The 24,998-nt window shown below is 50.7% G+C and overlaps 1 protein-coding gene across 1 annotated transcript in view; it reads right to left on the bottom strand.

Moving 5' to 3' along the window:
• Positions 1-19,961: 19,961 nt before the first annotated feature.
• Positions 19,962-24,998, bottom strand: part of CBLC (Cbl proto-oncogene C) — a 29,780-nt gene continuing 24,743 nt past the window's right edge. The window contains exons 10-12 of the mRNA XM_083627444.1: positions 24,775-24,906; positions 22,187-22,342; positions 19,962-21,194 (exon numbers count right to left, since the gene is read on the bottom strand). Coding sequence (XP_083483570.1) covers positions 22,214-22,342; positions 24,775-24,906 — 261 coding nt within the window. The 3' untranslated portion in view covers positions 19,962-21,194; positions 22,187-22,213. The remainder of the gene's footprint in view (positions 21,195-22,186; positions 22,343-24,774; positions 24,907-24,998) is intronic.

Below are 24,998 nucleotides of genomic sequence, written 5' to 3'. Positions count from 1 at the left end.
TTCCACACCTCTCGGCGCTCCAGAGGTTCCTTTCTGCTAGTGGTTTGCCTTGGTGCAAGTTAAGGACGTGGCCAGGCTGGGGAAAGTACAGGATTGAGAGCCCAGGAACCCACAGAAACAGAAGGAGGAAACCTTTTTTCCCCTTTCCAGAGGCCTTTGGCAGCTCCTGTTGCTGCTGCCGGTCTGAACAGCTGCCAAGGTTCCTTCTCAGGAAGCAGGGATTTGCCTGCGGAGACCTGAACAAAGGAGAAAACGTAAGCTGGGACTGGGAAGGGAAGCCTAGGGGATGCATTGGCTTGGAAATGCCCAGCCATGTTCTGTAGGAGCCTGGTAGACAGTGACATTTGGGGGCTGCAAGAGCCTGCCCTATTCTTGCCTTGCCTTGCATTTATATCTCACCTCCATCTCCAAGGAAATCTCCCCCTCCTCATTTAATTCCCTGTGAGGTAGGTTAGGCTGAGAGGCAGTGACTGTCACAAGATCGCCATTTGAGCTTCATGGCTGAGTGGGAATTTGAATCCTGGTCTCTTTTAAGAGTCTGACACTAGTCTAAACGCTATATCTCACTGCTACTCTTAATGCAAGGGAAAACCCCAGTTACAGGAGGCTGCCAGTTAGAGTCGATGTCTGTCAGGGGGAGACATGTCTGCTGTTAAATTCTGGCAACGGTCCCTGCTCAAAATCTTCCCCAGCTGTTTCCCCATCCATTAGGGGAGTGAGGGAGATAAAGAAAAGGCAACCAGAGGAGGAGGGAAGGGGTTATGAACGGAAGACCCCAGAGGGGACAGGGTTAGAATCATCATAGAATCATAGAGTTGGAAGAGACCACAAGGGCCATCGAGTCCAACCCCCTGCCAAGCAGGAAACACCTTCAGAGCACTCCTGACATATGGTTGTCAAGCCTCTGCTTAAAGACCTCCAAAGAAGGAGACTCCACCACACTCCTTGGCAGCAAATTCCACTGTCGAACAGGTCTTACTGTCAGGAAGTTCTTCCTAATGTTTAGGTGGAATCTTCTTTCTTGTAGTTTGGATCCATTGCTCCGTGTCCGCTTCTCTGGAGCAGCAGAAAACAACCTTTCTCCCTCCTCTATGTGACATCCTTTTATATATTTGAACATGGCTATCATATCACCCCTTAACCTCCTCTTCTCCAGGCTAAACATGCCCAGCTCCCTTAGCCGTTCCTCATAAGACATCGTTTCCAGGCCTTTGACCATTTTGGTTGCCCTCCTCTGGACACGTTCCAGTTTGTCCTTCTTGAACTGTGGTGCCCAGAACTGGACACAGTACTCCAGGTGAGGTCTGACCAGAGCAGAATACAGTGGCACTATTACTTCCCTTGATCTAGATGCTATACTCCTATTGATGCAGCCCAGAATTGCATTGGCTTTTTTAGCTGCCGCGTCACACTGTTGGCTCATGTCCTAGATCCTTTTCACAGTGCTCTCAAGGTTAAGCAGCCTGGACTCTCAGGACAGGCATGGCCAAACTTGGCCCTCCAGCTGTTTGGGGACTACAACTCCCATCATCCCTAGCTAACAGGACCAGTGGTCAGGGATGATGGGAATTGTAGTCCCCAAACAGCTGGAGGGCCAAGTTTGGTCATGCCTGCTGTAGGAGATGGAATGGGTGAGGGAACTACAGGCCACTTGAGATTGTTGGACTCCAGCTCCCATCATCCCTTGCTATTGGCAGTGCTGACTGAGCCTGATGGGAGCTGTAGTCAGTCAAGCACACAGATGGCCAGAAATCTCCACCGCAGAAGTAGGGGACTGTTCTTTCAACCTGAGCAACCTTTAAGAGGCCGGGGGGGGGGTTTGGGGCAATGGATGCCTTTCTACAGTCGGTGACTTTCCAACCATGCAAAAGGCAGATTTTGAGACAGCCCCTCTGTGCCCTCCATCAGGCATTGCCGCAGTTTCCGGACACATTCTAGCCAGTCGAAAGCATTTCAGGAGAGGCCAGAGCAGCACCACCGAGGGCTGCGGTACTCTGAGGAAGTGTCATGGCCTGAGGGCCACATAGGGAGTCCTAGAGGGCCCTGGGGCATGCCCTTCCCCACCCCTGCTTTGCAAGGAGTTCCCACCCCAGCTCTTCGGTTCTTGCCATATCAAAGGAGGACCAGAGCAGTCAAAACATGGGTGCCCATCACAGGTTAGAAATGGCCTATCTCTCCTGCTTTGGGACATCACAGCCGACTGCCTGTTAGGACTTCAAAGGGAGGTTGTGACCTTCATGCATGTGTGAACTTGTTCGGAGGTCCCACCTACCCTTCCTGTGGTTAGAACAGGGGTGGGATAAAACATGGATTCTGGAGCTGGATCTGTCTGCTGAGGCCAGCCGCCACGGCTGTACACGCCTTCCCGAAAGTGTATTAGAGTCTCCCATCTTTTGCACCTCTTCCGCAGGGACTCTCTCAGTCTCTGGAAGACTCGTAAGCTGCTAATTAGAGCAGTTCCTTCCTGCCTTCTTGGTCAGACATCCTTCCTTACTCCCTTGACTCCCCACACGCCCTTTTTGCCTTTAACTCATTAGCTATCCTCCCTGTTTCTTTCCAATGTCCAGGGGCACTCACCTGCCCCAAGTCAGCCTGCTCTGCTTCAGGGGCGCCAACTTACTTTCTGGCCTTGGCTCCGGTGCTCTTGAAACCAACCAACTTTTTTCTGTAGACTCCGGATAAGAGGAGGCTGCGAACCAGGAGTGCGTCTGGTAAGATAGTGAGATGGAAACATTGGTGCCAACTCCCCGGGGTTCTAGGTGGCCCAACACCCACAAAATTCCACATGAAGGGGCCAGGCACCCACAAATTTCAGAGCCATGCATGCTTGCATGGCACCCACGACCCCAGGCACTCACGGTTGCGGGGCCAAGTTGGCACTCCTGGCTGGAAAGGACCCCCCTTCCTGGCCGGCAGCTGTCTGGGCCAAACCACCATCACCAGGGAATTTCTGAGAATGAAAATACTTGACATTGGAGATCATTGGCCAGTATCTTTGCAACTCTGTGCTGCTGGGCCTGTGAAGAGAGACAGCAATCACAGTGCCCTTGGTTCCTTACCCTCGCTGTAAATCTGGGAAATTATCGTGTGGCTTGTTGTTTCTTTCTTTTTGCAAAATTAATAAAAAGTGCATGCATCAACAAGTTTGCACTTCTGCAACCAGCTTTCTAGGTGGTCTTGCTTAGGGCAACTGCTGTCAATCAGGCCTCTCCTTGCCCTATGGGGATAACAGCAGTGGCACAACCTACAGGCCCTGTTTTGCAATAATTTAGGAGAATACGCACAGGCTGAGGATTAATCCCTCAGAAGGTAAAAAGCGTTGCTGGGGGGGTTGCAAGGAGATGGTGGTTCCGAGTATTTTTCTCCAGCTCAGCTGAGGAAGAGGGTTTCTATTAGTGATATATTCCATGTCAGCATATAACACCTGTGCTCAGAGATATACCTTGGTTACGATCTGCTACCCGGCCAGGTTTTAGGTGCTACTATTAGTATCTAAAGGGACGCGGGTGGCGCTGTGGGTTAAACCACAGAGCCTAGGACTTGCCGATCAGAAGGTTGGCAGTTTGAATCCCCGTGATGGGGTGAGCTCCCGTTGCTCGGTCCCTGCTCCTGCCCACCTAGCAGTTTGAAAGCACGTCAAAGTGCAAGTAGATAAATAGGTACCGCTACGGCGGGAAGGTAAACGGCGTTTCCGTGTGCTGCTCTGGTTCGCCAGAAGTGGCTTAGTCATGCTGGCCACATGACCCGGATGCTGTACGCCGGCTCCCTCAGCCAGTAAAGCGAGATGAGCGCTGCAACCCCAGAATCGGTCACGACTGGACCTAACGGTCAGGGGTCCCTTTACCTATTAGTATCTATGGTGCTGGAGGAGACTCTTGAGAGTCCCATGGACTGCAAGAAGATCAAACCTCTCCATTCTTAAGGAAATCAGCCCTGAGTGCTCACTGGAAGGACAGATCTTGAAGCTGAGGCTCCAATACTTTGGCCACCTCATGAGAAGAGAAGACTCCCTGGAAAAGACCATGATGTTGGGAAAGATGGAGGGCACAAGGAGAAGGGGACGACAGAGGACGAGATGGTTGGACAGTGTTCTCAAAGCTACCAGCATGAGTTTGACCAAACTGCGGGAGGCAGTGGAAGACAGGAGTGCCTGGTGTGCTCTGGTCCAGGGGGTCACGAAGAGTCAGACACGACTAAACGACTAAACAACATTTTCATTGGAGAAACATTGGAGGGTATGGAATAGGACGTCAACAACTTTAGTATCTAAAGCCCTTGGGACCAGTTTACCTATGAGATCACCTCACCCCACCTCTGGCCATTTGGCTGGACCTGCTGAATTTCTGCCTGCTGTGCATCTGTTAAAGACATGGGGGAGAGGGAGTTGGGAGTCCCCTTTCTGACCTGGAATCCTTTCTGGCTCGAAAACCCTTAAGAGGTGAGGGCTGTGTGTGACTACTCGGAATAGCACTCTGTACACGCTCAAATGAACTGATACTCTAGTGCTGAATGATTGAAACTGAGAAGAGCAAGCTGGGAGGCTAGGTCTTGAGGGCATTCCTTGATTTCGTTTAAGCCTCCTGCTCACAAAAATCTGAGGGGAAGAGAGACAAGGTTTACATGAAGCTTTCTTTGTGTTTTACATGTACCTAAAAATCCTCTGGGGAGCCAGAATCTAGTAAATAATGTAGGGACGTTTATGATCTCAGTTTTACAGCGTTCAATAATGCAGTGTGTGTAATCTGCAATTTGAGACCCTGAAAGCATTGTGAAAAAAAGTTTTGTGTGTGTGCCAGAAAACGAGCAAGCGTCTGTGTGACACAGAAGTCTTTCGTCGGGCAAAAGACAGCCACACCTCTTAATTTATGGTTGGTAGCATTGCACACAAAATTCAACAGGTTTGGAATTCAACAGCATGGAGTGGGCAAGGAAAGCGTGACCTGTTAGATTTCTGCCTGCCATGGGGAAGGAAAAAAAGAGAGAATGGAAGAAGGGTGGTGGATGGAAACTCTGTCACGTCCTGAACGCTATAGGTGGTCCCTGACTGGATGTGTTACAGCTTCCTCTCTCCTGTATGGATGTCGTTCAGCTGGCTAAGTCAGAGGGACACAATGGTGGCTGGCAACTTTGGAAATAATGGTTGAACAGGTGTGTTTGTGGGAGACCATGGTAGGACACATGCTTAGCATGCAGAAGGACTCAGCCCCCATCATCAACACCAGCCTAAAGGTTTCTGAGATCAATGGGGTCAGATATGGGGTCTTTGGCCAAGTTCCCATAGAATCATAGAATTCAAAGTGTTGCTGCTGACCTTTAAAGCCCTAAACGGCCTCGGTCCAGTATATCTGAAGGAGCGTCTCCACCCCCATCATTCTGCCCAGACACTGAGGTCCAGCGCCGAGGGCCTTCTGGTGGTTCCCTCACTGCGAGAAGCTAAGCTACAGGGAACCAGGCAGAGGGCCTTCTCGGTAGTGGCGCCCGCCCTGTGGAACGCCCTCCCACCAGATGTCAAAGAGAACAACAACAACCAGACTTTTAGAAGACATCTGAAGGCAGCCCGGTTTAGGGAAGCTTTTCGTGTTTGATGTAAAACAGTATTTTAATATTTTGTTGGAAGCCGCCCAGAGTGGCTGGGGAAGCCCAGCCAGATGGGTGGGGGTATAAATAATAAATTATTGTTGTAGTAGAATTGGAAGGGACCCCAGGGGTCATCTAGTCCAACCCCCTGCGAAGCAGGAATCTCAACTCAAGCATCCATGACAGATGGCCCCCCAACCTCTGCTTAAAACCCCGCAATGAAGGCGAATCCACTGCCATTCCACGGCCAAACAGCTCTTACTGTCAGAAAGTTCTTCCTGATGTTTCGTCAAAATCTCCTTCCTTGAGATTTCTCAAGTCCTGCCCTTCAGAGCAGTAGAAAACAAACTTGCTCCATCTTCCACGTAACAGCTCTTTGGATACTTGAAGGTGGCGATCACGTCACCTCTCAGGGGATTTGGGGAGGGCTGGGCGTGTCCCACGCGATCTTTGCCAAAACGCCGCGCCCAAGAACAAGCCAAGTTGGTGTGGATGGCAGAAAGCAAAGGGTGATCACACCCAAAACCCGGTGTATGTTTGCGTCTCTCGCCATTGTCTTCACCCTGCCAAATCACCCAGGCAGCTGAGCACCCAAGTTGCCATGTGGGTGCCTGCTAAAATAAATCATGGGGATGCAATGACTGAAAAGCCACTGGGGACGAAACGGGACTAGGAACTGCATGCTCCCAAAGGAGTTATTTTTATTGAACTTTTTGCCAAATGAAGACAGGAAACAACAAGGTTGCCATGGTACAATGACACAGTCCTTTCTGTGGAGCAAAGTTTCCTACAGATGTCCTCAAGCTGTGGCCAGTCCTTTAAATATAACTCTTCCCCGTTGATATCTGACTTGATGGAGGTTTGCACAAATCTTCGTCAAGGCATGAGATAAAGGACCACCGTATTATGTCAAGTTTATCTCTCTCTCCTGTCTGCAATGCCTCTCGCTCGCTTGGGTGTGATACAGCAATTGCTCTGATAACACCACGTCCCTGTGTTCAGGCTAGCCAGGGTGTCAAACTGTCTGGCCTTTGGTGACCCCTGCCACCTCCAGCTGTTTCTAGTCTAGCTGCTGTCAGCAGCAAGGCAGCCAGTTCTCCAGGAATTATTTGAAAGTCATCAGAACTTGGAATCATTAATAAAGCTTAAAGGTAAAAGGTAAAGGTACCCCTGACCATTAGGTCCAGTCGTGGCCGACTCTGGGGTTGCGGCGCTCATCTCGCTTTATTGGCCGAGGGAGCCGGCGTACAGCTTCCGGGTCATGTGGCCAGCATGACTAAACCGCTTCTGGCAAACCAGAGCAGCGCACGGAAACACTGTTTACCTTCCCGCCTATTTATCTACTTGCACTGCGTGCTTCCGAACTGCTAGGTTGGCAGGAGCAGGGACCGGGCAACGGGAGCTCACCCTGTCGTGGGGATTCGAACCGCCAACCTTCTGATCAGCAAGCCCTTGGCTCTGTGGTTTAACCCACAGTGCCACCCGTGTCGCTAATAAAGCTTACCCTGCCTCAAAGCCTCGATGGGCCATTTGGCTGCATAAACACCAGGCATTTAAAGCACACTCAAAGACACTCTTGCCAGAACCCTGGGAACTATAGTTTGCTAAGGGTGCTGGGAATTGTAGCTATCTGAGGGCTAAACTGCAGCTCGCAGCAATCTTTTTTGGGGGGGTGGGGGTGGAATGTGCTCTAAGTATGTTGCATACCAGTTTCTTCGAAAAGCCCCAGCTCTGAGAGCGATGTGAATTTTCTGCCTGTGTCCTTTGACCTTGAAAGGTCTTTTATCCCCAGCTTGAGGCGCCTGAGGAATATGCCTGTGTTTAATGGGGCCCGTTCTCAGCTCCCTTCGCTTCATAAAGAGGTGTTATCCATCATCGCGCCGCAGTGCTGTGCATCTTCTCAACATGCCCTGCACAGTTGGCGCACACATATGCCAACCCTGGCCCCTGGGGGCTTGTGTCGATGTGCTAAATATGACATCCTTTGCTGAGATGCGGAAGAGAGAAAGATCACGGCGCGCCTGGCGATTTCTGAACCAGTCCACAAAAGGAAGCAAGGGAGTTTCTGCTGAGGCCTGCTTACGGTAACTCTTTAACAGGGGACCAGCACTCTGCACATGCTTTGGTGCACTTGAGATCATCAGCATCCCCGCTGCCAGCTTTTGGGGTTCTGTTCCTGGTTCCTGGGCAGCAGGGTTTAGAGATGGACTCCCGGGCGGGTTGCTGCCCTCTCTTAAAGGCACAGGAGACCCAGGGAAAATCATGGCCCCACTGCCGTCTCCCCACAAACAATTAGGTATGCCATGCTCTTTATGGACTGAACTGCATTGACTTTAATGCTTCTTTGGCGATCACTCGTAGCCTGGTAAGATTGTCTTCCATAAACACAGTTTTAACAGTGAGTCTGCAAGTGACTGTGGAGGCCAATTTTGGATCCACACGTCCTTCCACAGTGGGGACATAGGTTTCCGGGCAGGCGTTGATCACGGTGAGGGTTTGCCAAACGTGCCTTCCTCTTAGTGCGTTTCTCATTTTTGTCCTGAGTTTGAGCATCTTCAAAACCTATGACACCTTTGGTGAAGGCTGTTCTCCAGTTGGAGCACTCGCAGGCCAGTGTTTATACTACATTTTTAAAGATTTGTCTTGAGAAAGTATTTGAACCTCTTTTGTTGACCACCAGCATTACACTTTCCATTTTTAAGTTCGGAATAGAGTAGTTGCTTTGGAAGATGATCATCAGGCATCTGCACAACATAACCAGTCCAACCAAATTGATGTTGAAGAATCATCGCGGGTGATCTTTGCTTCTTCCAGGACACTGGCATTAGTTCGCCTGTTTCCCCAAGTGATATGTAAAAAATTTTGGAGACACTGTTGATGGAGTCTTTTGAGGAGTTGGAGAAGGCGTTTATAAGTGTTCCGTGTTTGACAAGCATACAGTCAGGTTGTTAGTACAACAGCTTCGTAAACAAGCATTTTGGTTTCCCTGCAAATGTCCCGGTCCTCAAACACTCTGCACTTCAAGCAGGAAAAAGCTGCACTTGCAGAGCTCAGGCGAAAAGCAAAGTCACTGCTTTGACTTCAATAGCACCCCATCCCACAAGATGAAGCTTTACAGGTGAATCTTTACCTCAAGGTAAAGGTAAAGGTAAAGGTACCCCTGACCGTTAGGGTCCAGTCACAGACGACTCTGGGGTTGCGGCGCTCATCTCGCTTTATTGGCCGAGGGAGCCGGCGTACAGCTTCCAGTACATACTGTACAGCATGACTAAGCTGCTTCTGGCGAACCAGAGCAGCGCATGGAAACGCCGTTTACCTTCCCGCTGGAGTGGTACCTATTTATCTACTTGCACTTTGATGTACTTTCGAACTGCTAGGTTGGCAGGAGCAGGGACCGAACAGAAGCTCACCCCATTGCTGGGATTCGAACCACCGACCTTCTGATCAGCAAGCCCTAGGCTCAATGTTTTAGACCACAGCACCACCCACATCTTTACCTAGCATGGCACTAAGTCATGGGGCAGGTGTTGCCAAGAAAGGTTGGCAACCTAGGTAGTTCTAGGGATGCCAACCTCCTCTCCATGCAAGGAGATTGGAGGGATTCAGGGTTCGGTGGCCGATCACCTGTTTTGTATGCAAAAGATCCTGGGTTCAAATCCTCAACACCTCCAGATTGGGCTGGGGAAAGACCCCGCTCTGAGACTGCCTCTGCTTTGAGAAGTTATTCGCGGGATGCTGGCAACAGGGTGTCGTCGCTTGAGAGCCAGTGCTGTGTAGTGGTTAGCGTGTCGGCCCAGGGCCTGGGAGACCAGGGTTCACATCCCCACTTGGCCATGTAGGATGGCCTTAGGCCATCACTGTCTCTCAGCCCAACCTACCTCACAGGGTTGTTGTGGGGAATGAATGAGGAGGGAAGAAGGACGTACAGCTCCCTAAAGGAAAAAAAAAGACGGGATATGAATGCAATTGATTGCTCAGTCGATGCAAAATACAATTAAACTCAAGCAAGGTGGTACAATCTCAGCGGTCCTGATTGCAGACATGGAAATCCAGCAAAGGTTTGTAGAAAAGGGTGTTTCTGTGTGGGTTAAGTGATCCTGCACATGTGTGTGTTCATGAGCAAGAGAGACACACACAGAGAGACTTTTCCTGATTATTAAGGCAACCGTGGTCCTGAATCTGGGCTGGGTTCCCCTTTGGACGGAAGGGCTGGGTGGGAGCGGCGGTGAATTTCCTTCCCTTCGCGGGCAGCCCTGGGATGGAGCTCCAATTCCCTAGCAACTGAGTGCTTGCAAGGGGTTGAGTGTGCTTTGCTGTGTGTGTGTGTGTGTGTGTGTGTGTGTGTGTGTGTGTGAAGGTTCACTCAGAGGTGACACACAGACACACAGAGGACACTTTCCCTTCAGGACCTCAGCTTAAGTGGGATGTCAAAACCAAGAAGCCCCTACTTATTTCAAATCAATACATGAGCTGCAGCCAACCCACACCTTTGCAGCCAGTGGGGGTGGGCATTTGGGACTGGTAGGGTGGAAAGTGGGGAGCCCAACAGCAGGTGGCGCCAGAGCCAATGTGAGGCAGGGGCAACCGACTCTCGTTTGGTCTCCCGCTCCCAGCTGAGTCCTACAGGGGGCAGCACTGAGACAGAGGAGAAGGAGGAATCTGACAACCAGTCAGTCAGTCTCCAGGGGTGGAAAGTACCCGGCCACAAACACCCACAATAAACCCCATTGCCTGGGGGGGGAATTACTGGAGTGCTGCTGCCACTCAGTGCCTACAATGCCGAGCTGGATTGACTGCTGGTCTGTCTAGGCAGATTCCTGGGTATGCTCCATTCTTGGTTTTTGCTATGGGTATCGATGGTGCTGCATACCTGCCAACATTTCTCCAATAGAAATTGTTGTTGTTTAATCGTTTAGTTGTGTCCGACTCTTCGTGACCCCATGTACCAGAGCACGCCAGGCACTCCTGTCTTCCACTGCCTCCCGCAGTTTGGTCAAAGTCATGCTGGTAGCTTCGAGAACACTGTCCAACCATCTCGTCCTCTGTCGTCCCTTCTCCTTGTGCCCTCCATCTTTCCCAGCATCAGGGTCTTTTCCAGGGAGCCTTCTCTTCTCATGAGGTGGCCAAAGTATCGGAGCCTCAGCTTCAGGATCTGTCCTTCCAGTGAGCACTCAGGGCTGATTTCCTTCAGAATGGAGAGGTTTGATCTTCTTGCAGTCCATGGGACTCTCAAGAGTCTCCTCCAGCACCAGAATTCAAAAGCATCCATTCTCTGGCGAACAGAATTATGGTGCAGCTCTCACTTCCTATTCCATAATAATACCGTATTTTTCGCTCGATAACACGCACCTGACCATAACACGCACATCGTTTTTAGAGGAGGAAAACAAGGGAAAAAACATTCTGAATGAAACAGTGGATGTATCATTTTTGTGCTTCATGCTGTGGCCACAGACATGTGATCTGATGGTGAATTTGGGGTGACCCAATGCAAAAATCCTGAGAATCCCTGTGGATCCATGCTTTGTAACCACGTTTTTGCACCATTGCAGCCCCAGGCAACAGTGGGTGTGTGATTTTGGGGGGGCAGGCTGTAGCCATGGACATGCTATGTGCTCTGATGGTGAATTTGGGGTGACCCAATGCAAAGATCCTGAGGATCCATGTTTTGTAACCACGTTTTTGCACCATTGCAGCCCCAGGCAACAGTGGGTGCGTGATTTGGGGGGGGGCAGGCTGTAGCCATGGGCATGCTATGTGATCTGATGGTGAATTTGGGGTGACCCAATGCAAAGATCCTGAGGATCCATGTGGATCCATGCTTTTTAACCACATTTTTGCACCATTGCAGCCCCAGGCAACAGTGCGTGTGTGATTTTTGGGGGGCAGGCTGTAGCCATGGACATGCTATGTGATCTGATGGTGAATTTGGGGTGACCCAATGCAAAGATCCTGAGGATCCATGTGGATCCATGCTTTTTAACCACATTTTAAGTGGGGAAGGAAGGAAAAATACAGAATGGACAAGGAGCACGAGAGGGGTGTGCAGAGAAGCAGCTGGCTAAGAATGCAGGAGATGGGTATAACGGGAGGGAGGAAAGGAAGGCAAAAGTTTTCCCTCACCTACCCACCCAAGCCAGCCAGCTCTCTCTCTCTCTCTCTCTCTCTCTCTCTCTCTCTCTCTCTCTCTCTCTCTCTCTCTCTCCCTCCTGCATGTTTTCAGCAGCACCGGAGCACAGAGACGACACTCTGCTTTCCCCTCTGCTTGCCTGGAGGGGAGGGGCTTTCCCTGCTCTTTGTTCCGTTTGAGCAAACACAGCAAGGAAACAGAGGAGGGTGGGCAGTAAGACCCTGAGGCAGAATGCAGGAAAGCAGCCACTTCCTCTTTTCAGGTTTCCCTTCTCCGAGACGCGCGATTTGATTTTTGCCTGATTTTTTTTGCCATTTGGCTCCAGGGACCACACATTCGCTCAATAACACGCACAGACATTTCCCCTTCCTTTTTAGGAGAAAAAATCTGCGTGTTATAGAGGGAAAAATACGGTAATAATAATAATAATAATTATTATTATTATTATTATTATTATTATTATTATTATTATTATTATTACTTATACCCTGCCCATCTGACTGGGTTGCCCCAGCCACTCTTGGGTGGCTTCCAACATTTATAAAAACATAATAAAACATTAAACACCACATTTCCCCCCCTATACACAGCTGCCTTCAGACGCCTTCTGAAGGTTGTATGGTGACTTATCTCCTTGGCTCGGGGGTCGCATAACTCCTACCCGCCAACATTTCTCCAATGAAAATAGGGACGTCCTTAGGACATTCCGGGATCAAATCAGAAACCGGGACGGCTTCTGTAAATCCGGGACCGTCTCTGGAAAATAGGGACACTTGGAGGGTCTGGTGCTGTTCGGGCCTCAGCATTGAATTCTCCAAGTATGTACACCCTACAAAAATGTTCCTCCTGAGCACGGGTGCCTGGTGCCTGCAGAAATGGGAGAAGCATGTGCGTTGTCTTTTGAGACGTGGTGGTTGAATGCACCCCGCTCCCAAGGCGGCCTTCACGCAACCATTTATTCCATTTCCTCGACATTTCCTTAACTGTTAACTTCTGCAACGTACTTGAACTTTCACGCGGTGTAAAAGCCACTTTTGGAAATATAACGCAAAAGTGGCGCAAATTTGGCACTCGTTTTCATGTTATTTCCTTCCAGAAGAAAAATAAAAGACCCGTTTGCAAATAACATAGAAATGAGCGCTGGGTTTGTGCTATATATTCCTCTTTTATGTGGCACAAACGCAGTGATATTTTCTGAGGGGGGGGGGGGAAGCTGCCGAACCTCTCTGCGAACGCCTCCCTCGTTCTCTTAGAACGACAGCAGTGGCATTGGAGTACAGTCATACCTCATGTTACGTCCGCTTCATGTTATGTTCTTTCAGGTTATGTCCTGCGGCGACCTGGAAGTACCGGAAAGGGTTACTTCCAGGTTTCGCCGCTCGCGCATGTGCAGAAGCGCAAAATGATGTCATGCGCAGAAGCGGCGAATCGCAACCCGCTTGTGCACAGATGCGCCGCTGCGAGTTGCACTCTTTTCATGTTGCGAACGGGCCTCTGGAGCCAGTGTGGTGTAGTGGTTAAGAGCAGTGGCCTCGTAATCTGGGAAACTGGGTTCGCTTCCCTGCCCCTCCACCTGCAGCTGCTGGGTGACCTTGGGCCAGTCACACTTCTCTGAAGTCTCTCAGCCTCACTCACCTCACAGAGTGTTTGTTGTGGGGGAGGAAGGGAAAGGAGAGTGTTAGCCGCTTTGAGACTCCTTCGGGTAGTGATAAAGCGGGATATCAAATCCAAACTCTTCTTCTTCTTCTGGAACGGATCCCGTTCGCAACCAGAGGTACCACTGTATTCTGTGAGCAGGGATGTCCTCTCTATGTGCTGCACGGAGCCGGGATGTTCAAGGTGAAAACTGAGATGAGCAAGACGACATCTGGCAGCTCCTCTTCCCTTTGGGCATCAACCTGACCTCCAGAGGAGCATATGGGAGAGGTCTCGCCCGGCGAGCGCTAGTCAGCCCCTCACCCCAACGCAAAGAGCTCTCCGGCTGGGTCAGACCAAAGGTCCTTCTCTCTAGGCCCCTTCTCTGGCTCCTAATGGTAGACAGCCAGCTAGCTGCCTCAGGGATGCTCATTAGCACGAAGGGATGGAGACAGACCTGTGTCCCTGGTTGGAAGCCATTGACGCTGCCTGCTATTAATGCAGCTCTGTCAAAGTGAAATTCAGGAAGCGCTGCCCCACAGGCAACTTTGACCAGACTTGCTGCGTGGACTTGTGGCAGAGCATCGGGGCTCTGAGCACTGCCAGACCCTAAACCGGTGGCAGTCAGCGGGCAGCAGATGTGACACAGCCCAAGATGAAGGCCTTTCAAAGTGGGTTTGTGTTCTGAATTTACAACCCTCCAAGTGCCCTTATTTTTATACCCTGCCCATCTGGCTGGGTTGCCCCAGCCACCCTGGGTGGCTTCCAATATATCATCATCATCATCATCATCATAAATTTTTTTAAAAATCTTCCAAGTACAGGGCTGCCTTCTCATGTCCTAAAGATTGTATGGTTACTTATGGTTACTTATATCAATGTTTTTCTTGTTGTTTAGTTGTTTAGTCGTGTCCAATTCTTCGTGACCCCATGGACCAGAGCACGCCAGGCACTCCTGTCTTCCACTGCCTCCCGCAGTTTCGTCAAACTCATGCTGGTAGCTTCGAGAACACTGTCCAACCATCTCGTCCTCTGTCGCCCCCTTCTCCTTGTGCCCTCCATCTTTCCCAACATCAGGGTCTTTTCCAGGGAGTCTTCTCTTCTCATGAGGTGGCTAAAGTATTGGAGCCTCAGCTTCAGGATCTGTCCTTCCAGTGAGCACTCAGGGCTGATTTCCTTCAGAATGGAGAGGTTTGATCTTCTTGCAGTCCATGGGACTCTCAAGAGTCTCCTCCAGCGCCATAATTCAAAAGCATCAATTATTCGGCGATCAGCCTTCAATATGGTCCAGCTCTCAGTTCCATACATCACTACTGGGAAAACCATAGCTTTAACTATACGGACCTTTGTCGGCAAGGTGATGTCTCTGATTTTTAAGATGCTGTTGAGGTTTGTCATTGCTTTTCTCCCAAGAAGCAGGCGTCTTTTAATTTTGTGACCGCTGTCACCATCTGCAGTGATCATGGAGCCTCCATTTCTTCCCCTTCTATTTGCCAGGAGATGGTGGGTCCAGTGGCCATGATCTTAGTTTTTTTGATGTTGAGCTTCAGACCATATTTTGCGCTCTCCTTTTTCTTTTTTCAAAGAGGGCCGAATTTGATGAAGTGAACATTCAAAGTTGTTGAGCTTCTTTTTTTAGGATTTTACCCCAGCACATCTACTGCCACGGGGGCCAGATTAAATCAACCGTTGGGCCACATTAGGCCCCCAAAATGGACTTTGGACATCCGGGAGTCTATCCCTGGAAAAGATGGATACTTGGAGGGTCTGGTGTGTGCCTTTTTTGTGTGAAATGCAGCCCTCCACTCCATTCTCTCTCTGTTCTTTGGAAATCTCTCAGGCCACGCTCCCTCTCAGCCAGCCCCCTCTCCCACCAGGACACACCTGTCCCCTGTTTTGGGGGTCCAAAGCAGTGCAGACACACCGGAGCAGTTGTCCTGGATAAATCTTAACCTCCAGATTCCCAGCTCCTTCCTTCCTTCCTTCCTTCATCTGAGAGAGAGGGGGGGGGCTAGCTGGCTCTCTCTTTTCAGTGCTTCATCTTGCTGCTCGCTAGACAAATTCCTGCAGGTGCCCCATCTGACCCGCCCTCCTTCCTCCGCACCCTCCTTGAGTGTTTGCCAGCCTGGAATGTGCTCTTCAGCTCCGATAAGGCCTCTCGCTTGCCTGGGTGGAAAATAGACAGGAATGTTTCAGCGTGTGAAGAAAGTCGCCAACCGTGCGAAGGTGAACTTGACATCCGTTGCTCTCCCTGCTTTTGCCCAACACTGCCATGTGCGTCCCCACAACCCTGTGCCAAAGGTTCCTCCCCCCCCACCCTTTTCGGCTGAAAATGGCTCCCCGTCCCTGGCCTACGGTGCTTTGGCTGGCTCGAGGAAGTGAGCCAGGCTGCGTGCTGCAGGAATGAGTGCTTAAGCGCCTCTCCCTCATTTGGCTCATTTCCTGCGTTGAGTAGAAAGCGAGGAAACTTGTGAGGAGCTTCGATCGCCCCCTTAAAAGCAAAGGCATGGGGGGGGGGGAGAGGAGAGACATGGGCCGCTCTGCTCCGATTGTTAGAGCAGCAGGCGGGGAAGAGCTGCAGCGAGTGGCTAATGAGCCGGCTCGATTTAATGGACTCAGAGAAAATCAGCATCCGCCAAAGGGAGCCAGAAAAACCCTATTAAGGCTGGTGAGTATCCGGCCTTTCAGGGGACTGCCTGAGTGTGACGGCAGAGAAAGACAAAGAGGGGTTTCGTGTGCATGTCCACGAGGGACAGGCTCCTGGGGGTGTTTGAACAGGGGGCTTAGCCACCACGTGACCCAGAACTTGGGGGACAAAGCGTCTTCCAGGAGATTGGGCGAGCAAAGTTCAGTGCAAGGTTGCAAGCACGCAGAGGCAGCCGGATCTTCGCCACTGGATCCAGGCTTCCCGTTCAGTGATGAAACAGAATGATTGATGAGGGTATACATACAGTTCCCTGGCCAGGCTCTTAACACAGGCCTGCGACAAAAAGCTTCCTTTACATCAGGGCTGGGGAACGTCTGCCACCAACCACCAAGTCATAGTTGGACTCAACAGTCCCAACCCACATGCGATGATGGGAGATGTAGTTCAGTGACATTGGGGGGGGTCCAGGTCCCCCTCCCCACCTTACAGGAGGAAAGGGGAGTCTGGGATGTTGTCCACTGGCTGAGGCGTCAAGGAGACCTGGGTGAGGACCGACGTTCCCTTAGGAACTTGTGAGAGAAGCGTTGAGCAGCCCCAGGCGGTGCCCTATATTAGGATGGCTGACTCCCTGCCCCCCCCCCCCGCAGCTCCCCAGTTCTGTCAGACCCCATCTCTTCCCCTCACTGAGTCTCCTCTGTGGTGCATCCCTCCCGGCAATGTTGCCCCCTCCCAAATCCCAACCCCCCACCCACTCACCCATCCATCCCAACCTTGAAATCAACTGTCCGAACAAGACACTTCATCTGTTGCCGTAGAAACCGCCTCTTCTCTCCCTGCCAACTGGACCAAATCCTATGGATGGCGGGAGCAGCAGCAGCAAGACTAGCCTGATTCATAATAGGCTCGGAAGCCATGGCTGCTTTCCTCAGGGGAGGGGAGGAGATAATCCCCCCCAATAGCCCAACAATATTATCTCAGAGTTCCTTGCCATATTTTATTCTGCGGGATGTGGCAGCCCATATCTCACCCCAGGCAGTAGAATTTTGACTCCCGTTTCTGATAAATGCATTCCCTGGTCCTGTCAGTCGCACCAGGCCCGTGCGGTTTGTGTTGTGTGGGGAGGAGGCCATTTTGGAAGCCTCTCAATGATTTATCCATCGCCTACCCCTCCCTAATGTCCTTCCCCACCTCTTGTTTGCTTCCAGCTCTCGCTGAGGGGAAATTGGATGGGAAATGGAGCGTGGTTACAGCTGGCGCAGTGGCGTCTGGGGGGTGGGTGTAGGATGCCCGGGGGGGGGGGGGAGATGGATGGAAAGAAAATAAGATCGCAGGAGCCAGAATGGGGGAGAAGAGGCAGGAGCTATTTAAATCCCCCACACGCCGCCCAGTTTCCCTCAGATGGAGAACAGAGTTAGGAGTTATGGAGGAAAATGGCAGATCTGTAGTGATCAAGGCTTCTCCCTCCAGTGCCAGTCTGTTAGGAGTGTCGGACCTGGGTTCAAATCCCACATCCTCAGCCCCAAAATTCAGCTGGGCGGCCTTGGGCCAGTTGCTGCCTCTTCCAGCTCGACCTACCTCACACGGTTGTTGTGAGGAGAACATCAAGAGATGAGGGGGAGGACCACACACGCTGCCTTGGGCTCCTGGGATGAGAGGTGGGGCAGAAATGGAATTAAGTTAACAGGTAAAACGCCAGAGGCAGGTGGGGAGAAGAAGCCGAATGGGTGGCAGTAGCTTTTGCTGGGATCAGGGCAGCGGGTTGCAAAGGGTTAACTCCCCCTCCACAGTCACTGGGATCCTGATCTTGCTTCCCCCTACCCCCCACAAGCTCAGTGATTGCTATATACATTACATCCATGCCATTAGCATAATTTCTGCTTAGGCCACAAAGGGTAAGCACAGGAGATCTAGAGAGCTGTCCTATACAGTGGTACCTCGCAAGACGAATGCCTCGTAAGATGAAAAACTCGTTTTTTGAGTTGCTTCGCAAGACGAATTTCCCTATGGACTTGCTTCGCAAGACGTCTTGCAAGTTTGTTTCCTTTTTCTTAAAACCGTTAATACCCAGGGTGCATTGCTTGAAGAGGTGCAGTTGCGACTTGACTTCGAGGAGCAACTCATAGCACGCGGTGTGGTAGCCTTTTTTGAGGTTTTTGAATCCCTGCTTCGCAAGACGAAAAATTCGCAAGACGAAAAAACTCGCAGAACGAATTAATTCCGTCTTGCGAGGTACCACTGTACCTTATTGGCTGCTGCTCCCCCCCAAAAAAAACCCCTGGGAAATGTGGTTTACCCCTCACAGAGCTACAGTGGAGGAGCAGAAGATTGGGGGTGCATGTGTCCACAATTTGGAAAACCCCAAATTGATGTTTGCTCCAGTTGAGCGCTAAAGAGAGGGTTTCCCCGAGGAAAACTCCAGGGCAACCCCCCTAAAAAACAACAGCACTCACACACTGAGCTATTAAGCGTGGCCCTGTGAAGAAGCCCCGAGTGGTGATGGCATGGGCACTGCCCAATAGGAGCCTCCGACAGGATCGCAACTGCTATTCCCCCCAAGGAAAGGGAGGGGGGAAAGCAAGTTGCACCCCATGAAGCCACCTCTCATAATAGCACCTCATCTCGGCGGTCCAGAGGAGGGGGGCTTCTTCTGAGCCTCCTCTGTTTTTGCACAGATTCTGTTCTGCTCGCCTCCTGAGCACTTCATTCCACCACAGAGCATTGATCTGTGCTCTCAACAGTTCCCGGAATAGGAGCTGATCTCACCAAACCACCCGGAGCCAGTGAGCCACCTCTTCCTTCCCCCTGGGGAAGCGAGATCAATAGTCTCGCCGGAGGAGCAAATTGCCACTCGGGTCAAGGTAGTGGAGAACATCTATTGGGGGTGTGTGGAATCCCCCCTCCAACAAACTGTAACCTCCAGGTCCCCAGCTTCCTTTTTCTTCCTAGCAAATATTCCTAGCATTTGCAAAAATTGCAATATGAGGCAAAATGCATTGCCCCTTTTCTTTTTCTCTTTTTTTGGCAAGAAATTAGTTGTTCTTGCCCTTTCAGTGTTTCGTTTTGCTTTGCTTCCCCCCTCCTTCGGATGTCCTGCCCGATATTTTGGGCACATCTCAGGGCCATGGTTTCATTGACAGGCTCAGATCCTGCAGCCTCGGATGGAGGAATTTCGCAGACAAAGTATTTCCTCGTTGGTAGTGCCAGGGGCGGGGTGGTGTTGAGGTGGGGTGGGCGCTGGCAGAGCTTCACATGAAAACATCCCTTTTCATGTGTGGCTAAAGGGACAGCAGGGACTTCAGTTTTAAAATGGCAGAAACCCTAAATCTTGGACACTTTCCAGCGCTGCATTTGAAATTTAAAGGTAATGTAACCTGGACTTGTTAAAGCTATGGTTTTCCCAGTAGTGATGTATGGAAGTGAGAGCTGGACCATAAAGAAGGCTGATCGCCAAAGAATTGATGCTTTTGAATTATGGCGCTGGAGGAGACTCTTGAGAGTCCCATGGACTGCAAGCAGATCAAACCGATCCATTCTGAAGGAAATCAGCCCTGAGTGCTCACTGGAAGGACAGATCCTGAAGCTGAGACTCCAATACTTTGGCCACCTCATGAGAAGAGAAGACTCCCTGGAAAAGACCCTGATGTTGGGAAATGACACAAGGAGAAGCGGATGACAGAGGACGAGATGGCTGGACAGTGTTCTCGAAGCTACCAGCATGAGTTTGACCAAACTGCGGGAGGCAGTGGAAGACAGGAGTGCCTGGCGTGCTCTGGTCCAGGGGGTCACGAAGAGTCGGACACGACTAAACAACAACAAACCTGGACTTGTCATTATGACATTTTAAGAAAGTAGCATCCCACATGTAATGTATACCTTTATCTTATAAATAAAAATAGTAAGAAAATCCCTGGTCTCGCCCCAAATCCCTGCATCCATCAGCACCCATAATAAACAATGCAAGCTTTAAAAATCTGAAAGGAGACTCTGGTCGCTTCCAGGCGACCTGTTTATTACACTTTCATCCTGATTTGTTTGCACAAGGTTTGCAAGCAGGTTAGATGACATGTATATTTACCGAGTATACATTCTGATTGGTTTGAGGGGAGTTTGCACAACGTCAGGTCAAGCAATTGTCATCTCATACTTTACAAGGACATTTCCCCCATCATTTTCCTTATTGCAATAAAATCTGATTTTGGGGGGGAGCAGGTCTGCTGCAAAACAGCAGCCCAATCGTCTTTAGAAGTGCAACCTGAATTTGCGGGCATGAGAATGAACCCCACTTGGAAGCAGCAGTAGTCTGGAAATGCCCTAGAAGTGCACATGTGTGTGTGTGTGTGTGTGTGTGTGTACACACAAGTTCGAACTTGAAGTTGTGGTATTCGCTGCCTCTATCACTTGAGTGTTGACACCACCTTGTGGATGTGGCTAATACAGCATCCATTCAACCAAGAAAAGCATCATGCACACACAGCTAGACTGAAATGCTAACCAAAACTAACTCTCGTAACACAGGCCAGATTCAACCCTGGCCTCAGAAGGTCTGGAAAAAAATATATTGGACCCTTCCTTCTGAGTTTGCTCCCAAAAGGAAAAAACAAGACATCAGAGCAATTTACAAAAACCAGCAGCCTGCCAAACAATGAGGCAGCTAGGCAAGGAATGGGAAATGGTGATGACGGCATGGACACTGTCCAGTCAGAGCCCGCGGCATGAGCACCACTGCCATTCTCACAAGGAAAGGAGGAAGTTCTTGTGATGCATCAGCAGGAGCGGGAAATAGCTGTTTCCCAGCAAAGATGCTTTGAGTGCTGAGCGACTTTCTGCTGGCAGGAGTGGCTGTCTGTGTGATGTGGTTTGCGCAGGTTGTGCTGTTCTCCTGGGAAAACCGGTACCTATCTGAAAAGGCACCCAGAAGTCGCTGAAAAATACAGAGGACCCACTTGGCTCTGTCCTTCGTCCTTAGCGGGGGAAGTCCGTGAGGTTCAAGGTTGCGAGGCAAAGAGTTGCAGAGGGGCAAACCCGTCTTTCCCCCTGGGAAAAACAGGGAGCAGCAGAGTGGGTGACAACCAGTGCGATGGAAAGTTCAGTCTTGTGTGGCTGCTGCCCCCAATGGACGCAATCCAGGCTGGCGATGGGATGCCGGAGGCGGAGGGACAGGAGTACCTTCCAGCGGAGCAGATTGTGCGTTGCAGATGGCATCAGCTGTGCAAACACAAAAATGGGTTAGGCGACATCTAGCCTTCTGGCTGCTTCTGTTGGCTCTGGAGAGGGCAGAAGCTTTGGAGTCGGGTACAGGAGGCGCTGCCTGGCCAGGAGCACCCTAGAGAGCCAGCGTGGCTTAGTGGTTAGAGTGTTGGACTAGGACCTGGGAGACCAGGGTTCAAATCCCCAAGCAGCCATTATTATTATTATTATTATTATTATTATTATTATTATTATTATTAATATCCCGCCCTTTACCTGGGGGTCTCAGTCATGAAGCTAAGTTGGTGACCTCGGGCCAATGGCTATCTCTTAGCCCAACCTACCTCACAGGGTTGTTGAGAGGATAAAACCCACATACCCTATCTCAGTGGTGTAGCGTGAAGGGGCTAGGAGGGGCCCCCGTGACCCTGGGCACAGAATCTGGGGGGGGGGGGGAACAAACCAGGCACACCCTGTAGAGATCCTTGTTGCACCCTGCCTGCCTCTGGCAGCTCAAAGTCACTCTCTTTCAGCCTGACCAAGCTTCCTGGGTTGTTGATGAGGGGCAAACGAAGGAAGCATTTTTAAAAAATATCTGAAAAACTGCAGTGGGACTCTCCCACCCCCTCCTCCAAGCAGCTTGGGGGTGCGTTTCAGCTGCTGCACAATGATCCTGTGAGGTAGCTGAAGCCAGAAGATGGATGTTTACCCAAGGCCACCCATAGCTGGTTGGAACAGGTTCTGCTGAAGGACTCTGTGTAACTTATGAAGCTTGCATCCTTCCACCAATGGACATTGCTCCGATAGCAGAGAGGGCCTTTCAGATTTCTCCCTTCCCCCTTTCTCCTCTCACTGTCCTTTTTCATTCTGCTCTTCACTAGGTGGAGCTTTGATTCAGAGCACAGGAATCATATTCTCCTGTGATATTCATATGCAGTCGGCCTAACCTTCCCTCCTCAGTCAGTCAACTTCAGTCTCTGGTTGATTAATCTGCTGGCGATGTCTCTTACCCGTTTCCGCTGCCGTCTCAGCCACAATCAGCTCAGCTGCTGCTCCTCAGGAAACGGCGAAGTTGCCAGGGTGTCCCAGGGTGCTGCTGAAGGGGGGCTGCCCTGGGGGAGACTTGGCAAGGGGCGATGAAGCATCCAGTGGCCGGAGGAGGAGGCCTGGGCAGAGAGTCAAAGAGTTGGCATCAGCTGGCCGCCAATGATGTTTGGAACTCATGGACAGGGCTGGATTTAGGTTTGATGAGGCCCTGAGCTACCGAAGGTAATGTGGCTCTTTATATGTCCAGCTGTCCTTTGTCAACAACAAATTGTCACTGCTTTTGGTGTTGAATATATGCTATATGGTAATTTATGGACCTAATAGGTATCTCAAGCCATTTGCACATGCAGAATGCAGGCACCCTATATATAGAAATGAGCAAACCAGTGATATATTAGGGAGCAGGCTAGCAAGTGGGGCCCATGACTTACCGTATTTTTTGCACCACAACACTCACTTTTTTCCTCCTAGAAAGTAAGGGGAAATGTCTGTGCGTGTTATGGAGGGAATACCTACGGGTGGCATGCCTATGGATTTTCCTCCTCTAAAAACTACGTGAGTGTTATGGTCGGGTGCGTGTTACAGAGCGAAAAATACGGTACATCATAGGAGCCTACAACAACACAAAACACTGCTGCTGAATGTAGGTTTTATTATATTTGTTTTTTATCTTATATTTTGGAAATGTACTTCCAGGCTTTTTTCCCCTTTAAATTTTTTTGGGGCCCCCTTGAGCGTGGGGCCCTAAGTTATAGCTTGTTTAGCTTATATGTAAACCTGGCACTGCTTGTGGGCACATTTATCCTTGCATTGCAGGGGAGTAGACCTGATGACTCTTAGGGTCCCTTGCAACTCTACAATTCTACGATCCCACGTCCTGGATTTTACAATACGATACGATAATCTTTATTGTCCTTGTCCCATACAGAACAACGAAATTGAAAATCTACACCAGACATTCAGAAACCAACAAGCCTGCTATTCCAGCCTGGTTAGCCCCCTAAAAACTCTGATACCCCATAATTAAATACAATATACTCCCACAGAGACTACCTTACACTGCGTTTAAAACCAAAATCGCATTTGAATAGAAACTGTTTCTCAGGCGGCTGGTCCTAGTCTTTATAACCCTGTACCTTCTTCCAGAAGGAAAAAGCTGAAAGAGATCATTTCTGGGGTGCGCAAGAGAGTGCTGGGGGAAGCACCCACTCTGGGTTGCAACAAATGCCGGTCGCCATAAATGTGCAATCTGCAGGGGAGAAGAAGCAAGGGGTGTGTGTGCTTAACCCGCCTCTCCCTGCTGTTTTGCCCCTGCAGTTTCCTGGCCTCTTCCATCATATCCACAGAATGATTATTGCTTCTGGGAGCCCCTGTTGGAGGGAAAGCACATTTGGGGGGAAAACGGTGGGTGGGGAAAGGGTAAACTCTCCCCTGCCTGGTGCTTCTTCACTGTAAATTGTTCCTCTCTGCCTCACAGAGGGGAAGCAGCAACTGGAGTCCTCTCTGCCATTTGACAGGCTCTGGGGTTAGATGGTCCCACCAAAGTCATTCAAGCAAAGCTCTGCAGACTGTCCAGGACAGGGGTCAGCAAACTTGGGCCTCGGGCCAGTGTCTCCAGTGCCGATCGCGCGGCAGACTGGAGGGCGGGGGAGCGCGTGCCCATACGCGTGTGCACACACTATTTCCGGCGCACTTATGGGTCGGAGAAGCACCAGAAATAGCTTGTGCACATGTGCACGCACCTCCTCCGACCCGGATGTGCACCGGAAATAACGCTTGCACATGCGCACAAGCTATTTCCGGTGCTCCTCAGACTCGGAAGTGGGCAGCTGCGCAGCACAGCGCCGGAAAGAGCGGGTGGCAGCAGCGGGCCACGGGCCAGATAAATGAGTCCCTCGGGCCTTATCTGGCCCGCGGACCTTAGTCTGGGGACCCCTGGTCCAGGACATCCTCTGCACCTCCCACTCCACACAAAATGCAAGAATAGCCTGTTGGATGAGACCAATTGGTGCACCCAGTCCAGCATCCCATTCTCACAGTGGCCAACCAGATAAGCTTCGGGGAACCCTCTAGTTCAGTGTTTCCCAGACTTGGGTCGCCAGCTGTTTTCAGACTACAACTCCCATCATCCCTAGCTAGCGAGACCAGTCATCAGGGGTGATGGGAATTGTAGTCCAAAAAAGCAGCTGGAGGCCCGAGATTGGGAAACACTGAGCTAGCAGAATCCAAGCACCAGAGTCTTCTCCTGTGGTTTCCAGTGGTTTCAGAAGAATTTAAGGAAAAGCGTAAGGCCAGAAAACGTGGGGTTTGTTTCCTCCTTCGGCTTGCCTCCAGCAATGGAGGCAAGTGCATAGCCCTCATAGTTAGCAGCCCCCAATGGCCCTCTCCCCTCCATGAATGTGCCCCAATCGTCTTTTCAAACCATCCAAATTGGAGTTCCGCAGTTTAACTGTATGCACTGCGTAAAGGAGAATGCTCTTTTGCCTGGTGTTGAGAGAGAGAGAGAGAGAGAGAGAGAAAGAGCAAAACTTAAGAACTGGGTACCACTCACCTGGTAGTCGGGACTGGGTAGGGGGGTCTTCTTCTGCCTCTGCATGTTTAGCCGAGGTGGCACCGGTGGTTTAGCCGAGGTTTGCAACTTGGGGGTGGCGCACAGAGATGGGGCAGCATTTGCTGCCTGGAGCTGAGGGTTGGTGCAGAAGGGGAAGGGCAAAATTAATCCAGATCTTGTCCTATAAACTGCACTCCCCACCCCACCCCGGCCGGTTTTGCACC

Source organism: Podarcis filfolensis, assembly GCF_964270895.1.
Source record: "Podarcis filfolensis genome assembly, chromosome: 8".
Taxonomy (NCBI): Eukaryota; Metazoa; Chordata; class Lepidosauria; order Squamata; family Lacertidae; genus Podarcis; species Podarcis filfolensis.
Note: the sequence above shows the minus strand (reverse complement) of the source record. Positions and strands in the feature narration are given on the sequence as shown.